Source organism: Bos javanicus, chromosome 17 (genome assembly GCF_032452875.1).
Source record: "Bos javanicus breed banteng chromosome 17, ARS-OSU_banteng_1.0, whole genome shotgun sequence".
Taxonomy (NCBI): domain Eukaryota; kingdom Metazoa; phylum Chordata; class Mammalia; order Artiodactyla; family Bovidae; genus Bos; species Bos javanicus.
The window spans coordinates 54,494,335-54,503,038 of record NC_083884.1 but is presented as its reverse complement, the minus strand read 5'-3'; the positions used below and the strand labels follow the sequence as shown (position 1 = coordinate 54,503,038).

The 8,704-nt window shown below is 50.5% G+C and overlaps 1 protein-coding gene across 6 annotated transcripts in view; it reads right to left on the bottom strand.

Moving 5' to 3' along the window:
• Positions 1-1,775: 1,775 nt before the first annotated feature.
• Positions 1,776-8,704, bottom strand: part of CAMKK2 (calcium/calmodulin dependent protein kinase kinase 2) — a 52,600-nt gene continuing 45,671 nt past the window's right edge. For 3 of the 6 annotated variants that reach the window (XM_061383826.1, XM_061383828.1, XM_061383827.1), the window contains 3 exons: positions 8,323-8,423; positions 7,780-7,822; positions 1,776-4,987 (listed from right to left, as the gene is read on the bottom strand). In XM_061383826.1, the coding sequence (XP_061239810.1) occupies positions 4,823-4,987; positions 7,780-7,822; positions 8,323-8,423 (309 nt within the window). In that variant the 3' untranslated portion in view covers positions 1,776-4,822. The remainder of the gene's footprint in view (positions 4,988-7,779; positions 7,823-8,322; positions 8,424-8,704) is intronic. The other 3 variants (XM_061383831.1, XM_061383830.1, XM_061383829.1) reach the window with 2 other exon arrangements.

Genomic DNA, 8,704 nt, shown 5'->3' with positions numbered 1-8,704 from the left:
ACCAAAAGCAGCACCGGCTCCATCTACCTTGCCACCGGTTTGAAATGTTAATGAAGCTATTTCTGGCCTGGCCTTCACACCCACTTCATTCTGCATCAGGTGTTCAGCATCTCCTTAAAGGAAGCAGCCCGCCCCTCCGCCTTGTCAGGAATTCATTTCCAACTGTTAAAGGGAACATTTATTTTAGAAGTGCTCTGCTTCTGTGGGGTAAATGACAACCTGGGCTTTTCTTGCTTTGGGAGGGAAAGAAAAAGTTTACCAACCCCTTTGAAAAAGTTTTGGTTCAAGCTACCTTCTCCCCCCAGCCATGGGACACAGTGTGGATCTTAGTTCCCTGACCAGGGATCAAACCTATGCCCCCTGCATTGAAAGACAGATTCTTAACCACTGGACCACCAGGGAAGTCCCTTGAGCTACTGTTTTTGAAAAATGCCTGCTTGAATACACAGGTCCCATGGAGCTGGACTGTTTAGGAAAAGTTTATTCTCTTGCAGGCTAAGGAGTCATGGTTGCTGGAGTGGGAGAGACTTCTTATGCCCCCCCCTTTCTAAAGACGGGGTGAGGGCTGGGGCACTGATCTTGAACTCGCCAGAATTGCCTTGTATTCTGCTAACAGCCCCGCTTGTTGGCACTCCTTGGCACTGCCTCTTAAGTAGAGCTTTTTCAGCCTTGCACCCATGGATGACCTTCCAGGAGACTGAAACCCCTAAAACTCTGCAAAGTGAGGCACCTGTGGGCATTTCTTCTCGCTTTCATCAGATTCTCCATGGGGGGAGGGGAGCCTTTAAATAGCAACAGCTGCTCTTGACTCGAAGGCCAGTATTTCAGGGCTGTTATTTCTGCAATAACAGAACAGGAGTCTTTCAGACTTCATCCACTGTCCCCTGATAACAGAGAACTGAAGTTCAAAGCCAGTAACGCAGTGCCGTGGGCTGGATTCACATTTGAAGTGCAGGGAACCTTCAGCCCACAGTCTGGAGAAAGCAGCAGTTCTAAAACAGTCTCCAGACGTCATGAAAACTGGCAACCATCAAGGCTCTGCAGAACACTGAATTAGTTGATAAATTCGGAGCCTTTTCTGAGCCTGTTTACAGATGACGACCCGTAAAATGGGCTCAATACCCAGCTTATGCGGTGGAGTGTCACGTAGCATGACTGCCCACAAGATGTATTCAGTGTGTGATTAAAACTGCTCCCATAGCGGCTCACCTGTTTGGGCTCCACCAGAAGATTCTATCTGGCAGTGAGCTGCCTCAGAGCAGTGCGTTGCAAACTTCAGCATCAAGTGAGTCACCTGGGGCCCTTGTCTGAATGGGGCCTGTGAATCTGAATTGCTAAGCCACTCCCAGGTGACGCTGGTACTGCTGACGTGGGGACCACCCTCTCAGTAGGGAGGTACTCTCGTGCTCAGTCGTGTCCGACTCTTTTTGACCCCATGGACTGTGGCCCACCAGGCTCCTCTGTCCGTGCGATTTTCCAGGCAAGAATATTGGAATGGGTTGCCACTTCCTACTCCAGGAGATCTTCTGGATCCAGAGATCGAATCCTCATCTTCTGCGTCTCTGCATTGGCAGGTGGATTCTTTACCACTGCGCCACTAAGAAGACCCAGGGAGGTACTAGGACATGCTTAAATTAGGGACTTGCTGAGTACATCAGCCCTGACTCGGGCATTCAACTTTGCTGCCAGCCTAAGGAAGGCAAACAGACATGAGGACAGGCGACCTCAAGACCACTGACTTAACCAAAAAAAAACCATCCCCAAGAGGCCGAGACTTTGCACCATTTTGCTGTTTATTTCAAGTTTACAGAGAAGCTTAAACATTTGTGGAAAAACACTGAAGGCTTATTTTTTAAATTCATGTACTTTTCAGTGATAAATACACAGTATTTAACTTTGTACACCTGATAAAAGGAAAATGCATAGTAGAAAGGATCAGGAATAAAACAGAAGCATCGGGCATGAAATCAACCACAGAATAGAAAAGTCAGTAGTCCCATGAAACTCAGCCTGTAAAGCTGGAGAGAAGATTGAAATCAACGACCTTGAAACCTTCCCTAGCACCTTGGAAGCGAGTGGAGGTCTTGGTTCTTCCCCCTGGTGACAAGAAGCTCCCCTTTGGAAGATGGGTGAGAGCGACAGGTGGAGCCTATGTGTCTAAATTGCACAGTTCTTCGCCTCGTCCTGAAAGGCTTGGAGGACGAGAGCCCTAGCTTACGAGAAAGGCCAGACCAGTGGGTAGACGGCCTCTCTGGCCCCAAGTGCCAGCAAGGGGCTAGATAAGGCTTTGTGGGAGCCACTGGCCAGGCTGTGGAACAGATGGGGAAGTGAAACAGGGCGGAAGAAAGATGGATAGAGAACATGTGCTTCTTCAAGGCCACAGGTGCAGGCCACTGCTTGCTTAAAAATTGGTCCCACAGATGAGCCAGTAATGGAAGAGAAGGATAGGCATCCTTTTTTGCTTACCTAGAAAAGTTGCTCATATCAGCTTCTGCCCTTTCCTGACAGAGTTGGGTTTTGGGGAAAAAAATCAATGTTTGTGCTCTAAGGAGTGTAGACAAACCCCAAGAGTCTGCACTCCAAGTAGCTCTAATGCTTTTTGTTACAGCCCTCTCTGCTTATCCTTTGCTCAGTGGGGTGGTTCTTTTCCACAGCTTTCTTTGGTGTGTCTTAGTGTTAAAAAAAAAAAAAAATAGTAATGAACATGGGCCTCCCCCAACCCACCTGCCTGAACAGTTCAGTGCGGTCTGATCGCTGCCTTTCCACATGTGAAATCTTCGACGGAGAGTTTCATGGTGGGAGAAATGGCATTGCCGATGCAGTTGTGTAAACACAGGAGGAGTTCTGCAGGAGTTCTGCATGCTACCAGCCCCGCCCCTCCGGGCGAGCCCCCCACTACCAGGTCAGCATCCACATGGACTAAGACGAAGAGCCGGCTGACTTGAACCACTGCAAGGTGCTTATTGCAAACTAACCAGACCCATTTGTTCCCAGGAGGGGTGGAGCCTGTAGATTTAAACAAGCACAGGAGGAAGAAGTACTGGATTACAGAAATAAAGAAAGCAGGCCAGAGGACCCTCCATCAGATGGGTGTCCTTGGCTCTAGGAAACCAGCCTTCTCTAACTCTGTACTGCTTATAAGGTAGAAAGAAGAGTCTGGCTAAATGACAGTCAAGAGCTTATGAAGATCTGTGGAAGCTCTGTGAACACACTTGGCAGCAGACACAAGACCTGCTGCTCTGTCTCTGCAGAAAGTGCCCCTTTCAACAGGGATCAGCCAGAAGCTACAGGAGAGCTCATACTTCTGATCCTGATTACCGACACTATTTTCCTCAAGGCAGATTCCACAAAGCACTGGGAATCCCCCAGGCCAAGTCCTTCCAATTTTCCTCCCTCTTGAACTTCACAGTTACCCACACGGGACCCTGGAAGAAGTCACACTTGAACTGCAACCAAACTTCCCAATGTTAGTTGGAAGTCAAAAACGTAAACTTTTTTCTTTCTGGAATGCTGGCTACAAAAGGGGACTTCCTGTGCCAAGCTCTGGTTGCCTTGGACCCGAGGACTGCTCTAGGTTTCAAGAATCTTCTCTAAAAGGGTATCCTATAGTTATTGTTTAGATCCTAACAGAGCTTTGCCAATAAGGATGATCATTTATGTCTCAGCTGAATGAAAGTACTTCTTAACTAGCCCTCCACAAACTGGGTAACTGTTTGTTTCACTGACTACAACAATCAGCTACTGCTGAAAAAGAAAACAGAATCTTAGCAGCCTCTAGAATACACAGGTTATAAGCAAGCTGAGCTGCTAATATACAGGATAGATGTCATTGGCGCTAACTCTGATCATACACCTGAAGCCATGGGATAGCTCCTGGAAGCTCGAAATGATTTCTGAACTGCTCAAGAGTTCAGACTAGTTAGAAAATTGAAAGTATTTGTTGTTGCTGTTTACTCTTAAGCCATGTAATGTACATGGAAGTGTAGGATTTAATTTCACCCTGAAGTTTCTGTAATTTAACAGGAGATTGACTAGAGCCCCTTCAACTATTTAAGAAAAGTTTCAGCTCTGAGCGGCTGTCATGAACACACTCGTTCAGTCCTTGAGAGGAGATGTCCCACCATAACCACCAAATGCCCTTCTGGGAATGCAAAATCCGCACCACCCCCGCCCCCCCGCCCCCGGCAAGCTCTTATGTATCAAGCCCTTTCCGTTTTCCTGATTACAGCTCTACTCATTAAAAAGATTTATAGTCCTTCTTAGGAATAAGTTGGGTCGAATCAGGCTGCATCTACTGAGGGCTAGCCCTGTCCTGACTCCATGAATCCACATTCTAGAACGTGCCACGATTTGGGGTTTTGCACGAAGTCACACCTGCTCTTCCTCTCCCTTTCAAATGCAGCCAACTGTGGCCTCGGACCACACCACCAGAGTTTCCCACCAGTTCTTCCCGATGTTCAAACCTCACACACATTCAGTTGGTATCTCTTAACACCATTCTGAGTTCACAAGGAAGGATTTTTGGCATAAAAACGTCTTAAAAAGCAATTGTCCCCCAATGCACGAGGCTTTGGGTCTGCAACTCCTCACACCCGCCCATTCAGCCAGCCAGCGGCCAAAGTCGATGTCATGGAGTCGTCTTTTTTTTTTTTTTTTGTCCCCTTTAAAACAAGAAAGAAATCAAACAAACTAAAAACAAAACAACCAGAGATGACTGTCAAGGCTCTACACACGTGCTCGGTTTCCCGTAGGACATGCTGCTATGGAAACACAGGGCGGCGCCAGCAGAGGTGAGACGTGCATGCGCAGTCGCGGTCCGGCGCTACTCCATCACCTCGTCCGGCCGCGCAGGATGAGTGTGCTCTAGGGAGCAGGGGCCTGGGACCCCCCAACTCTCCACGCCAGGGCCGCCTTTCATGAGAGCACTTCCTCGTCCCCTACGGGGGCCGGTTCGGGGCCCTGGAGGCTGTCTTCGCTGCCTTGCTTCCTGCTCACCGAACAAAAAAACCCACATTAAGTCCTGGGCGACGCAGGCAGGGCCCTGAACCAATGTCTCTGGCAGTCCTGCACTGCCTGGACCGTTATTTACTTCCGTTTTTAGAGTCTCTCCCCCTTTTTTCTTGCTTATGTGAAAGTTTCAGAGGAGACCTTGCATCCCTTTGGTAAATGGAAAACCAGCATCATGTGCCAAAAATAGCAAGGCATGTAAACTATAAACATAGATGTGAACCTATGGGCTGACACCTGAAACCATAGCACAGAGCACAGGTCGTATGGGCTCCACACTTGGGCCTGTTCACAGAGAATTTAGGCATCTTCACTTCCCCCGCTTTAGGCTCTAAGCTCTTGTGGGGCAGGAACCATACTGTCTTCAGTCTCCAGGTGTGTTTCATGGGGTACACGAGCAGGACCACCCGACTCCGCCTGGTACAAAGCCAGCCTTCAGGACATGGTTGTCAACAGAAATGTGCTGAGCACACAGGCCCAAGGGATGCCTCTGACAGAGAGAAGGGCCCTCATCTTGGCAATGTGTGACCAGAGCAGAAGAGACTAGGTTGGTGGGAAATGTCCCCATGTTCCCAAGAGGCCATACCCTGAAGTGCCCCCAGCTAGAGCTGCCTGGGGTGACGGATATGGGCCGCGTGATGCGAAATGTGAGGGAAAGTCCCTAAGGAGAGGCCCAAACCCTTTACCAACATTAAGCAAAGAATGCCTGTCCTAAGGACAGCCACTGGGCTTGCCACATAGGACTGGTATCTACTGAGTGCCTTTGGCCAGAAGGGGCACTGCCCTGTGCATCAGGCAAGGGCATGATGTCCGTACATTCCTAGGAATAAACTCCTCTTTGTTTAAAAATCACACACATTGGCTATTATGTTTCTGCCAAAGAAGAGAGGGTCAAGTCTCTTGGGAGGAGAGATGTAATTGGATATCCAGTGAGGCCCAACAGCTGTCTGCTCATACCAGCTGGTCTCACTACTGACGGGCCATGGGCCCAAGGCCTCCAAAGACTGCCTAAGCCCTCCAAAGACTGCCTAAGCCCTAAGAGCCCCAGAGTGCTGGACTACTGGGACAAGCAAAAGCATCCACCCGTGGGCTAAGGGCAAGGGCAGATAATCCCCAGGTGCTTCTGGGATGGAGATGAGGGAAGAGAGAGGCAGTAAGGTCTTTTGGGCCAATCTCAGTCTTTGGTGTCCTGTAACTTTGATCTCATTAAAAACAGAAGATGAAATAAACAGACTTGCACAAAAAAGGAAGCAAACCGTAAAACAGGTTGAGAAGAGAAGGGACAAGTATAGGCCAGCCCATTAGGCTTCAACCTGTGACCTTGTAAGGCTCACACCGTTAAGTGGGGCCACCTCAACTCGCGGCTGTAGAGATGCTTGAGAACACCGTGGCAGGGACGGAGGCAGCCTTCCCAGGCTGTCCATGATCGGTTCTGAGGGCTAACTGCCGTTTTCCCTGCTCTGGAAGAGCATAAATGATCCACAGATGGTCTTCCTACGTTACTGTATGAGCACCTGGCTCCTATGGTGGCCAAGAAATTTCCTCTCGTAAGCCAACTCCTAACAAACAAATGCTGCTTGCATAGGCATCGTTCAGGGCAGCATTATTCATGCGTGACAGTCCCCAAAGTGGAAAATGTATTCATCACCGAATGAATGGAGAGACAGAGTGTAGGTATATCCATACAACGGAATATGATTGAGCCATAAAAAGGAATGAAGTTCTGACACGTGCTGTACCATAGATGAACCTCAGAAACATTAGGCTGAGTGAAAGAAGCCAGACACAAAGGCCACAGACTGTATGATTCCATTGATATGAAATGTCCAGAATATGTCAATCTATAGAAACTGCAAGTAGCCTCGTGCTGGCTGGGGGATGGGGGAGTTGGGTGGTCAGAGACGAGGGTACAGAGTTTCTACTTGAGCTAATGAAAATATTCTAAAAGTGACTGTAGTGATGGTTACACAGCTCGGCAAATATATTAAACTCTATTGAGTTATATACTTTAAATGGGTGAAGTATATGGTATGTGACTTATAGCTCAACACAGCAGCTTTTGAGACTTAGAAATGATTGCCTGGAGTTCCCAACTGAGAATGAGGTGGTGAGATGGGCTCGGTGGGGAGAGTCCCAGGACTGCTATCCTGTCACAGGCACGGGGTGGGGAGTGATCATCCTGTCATCTCAGGCTTGCAGGGACAGAAATGCTCCTCTGTCCTGGGAAGTGCTAGGACAGCTAGGCTGGGCATGTGTTTGGAAGAGGATGGTGGACTGGGGGGAATAGGTCCAGATCCTCCTCCAAACCAGGGGAGCTTTCACACTCATTTGCAACAGGCTGGACGGGGACTTATTTTTTAGGTCTTAACCCATCAGAGAAGAAGGGGCAGATGCTGCAGAGCCTCAGAGGGGAGTCCCCGAGCACAGCATGCCTGCTCTAGGCTCTGACCACCAGCTCAGATCAGGGGCGGCCTCGGCCCATGACATAGCTTCAAGGCCGTTGACGTGCACCGAGCCTAGGTGGGTGCCAGACTAGGTCTAAGACCCGAGTGAGTTCACAGGCATTCCGGGTGGAGCGCCATGCACCCGCAGCCCCAGCCCACATGCACGACCCGCCACCAGGTCCAAGCCCCTGGATGCCCCGTTTTCCTCCTGGGTCTGGAGGCCCCGGGCTGGATGGAAGGTCCGCCTGGGTGCAGATGCCCCGTGCTCTGCAGCTGCCCCCGCCCCCAGGCCCCGGCAGAGGCGAAGGCACAGGCAGGCAGGCGTTACCTTGGGCTCAGACAGGGGCTCACACTCCCTGGTTGGTTTTTTGCTGGAATCGCCAGAGGGGAGGGAAAAGGGAAGTGAGAAGGGACACTTGGCACCCACGGCATGCCTGTCCCCCAACCCCCAGAGACACTCAGACCCCGAACACCAGCTTCACGGAGCTGTTGCCAGGGTGGTCAGGAGCAGGATACTCCCCCCTCACTGTGAGACGTTTTGGGGGGTGGTGGTCCCATGAGTGAGACTGGCCTTGCTCACTCTTCATAGGGCCACAATCCCACCATCAAGCATGCATTCTCTGTGGTCTAACAGCCTGATAATCAACCATTCTCCCACCCCTGTTAAAATGCATGTACCCCTGAAGAAAGATGAAAGTTCCCTGTCAGTCAAGGAGGCAGGCTGGGTCCAGGGTGGGGCAAAAACCAAAGCCAGCAGCTTTGCTCTGACTTCCCCAGAGAGCCTGGCAGGGCTGATCTGAGTCTGGACACTGCTGGGCCCAGAGATGGTGGGGCAGGACGGCCTCCAGCTCCCCACCCCAGGGATACTCACCCGAGCAGGTTTCCAGGCGCTGACAAGGAACGCTCCTCCCGCCGGCTGCCCTCAAACGGGTTCCCGAAGGAGCGTTTTCGTATCATGGTCTTCACCAGGATCTGGAAAGGAGAGGAGGAGGCTCAGCCACCTGGGTGTGGGGGGACTCCAGGCAACAGCCTCCCTCGTGCCATAGCACAAGTCTCCCATCTTTTTCTCTTCCCCTCCCCTCATTCCCACCCACCTGCACACACACACCCTGCCCCCTGCCAGTTCCCAGGACTGATTGCTGATGGCGAGCCTTTGAGAAACATCCACCCAGGATACAGGAGCCAAAGCCATCACCAAGTCTCACTGGCCCACAGCCAGAATCTTCCACAGCTCCCTGGCTGTCAACAAGATA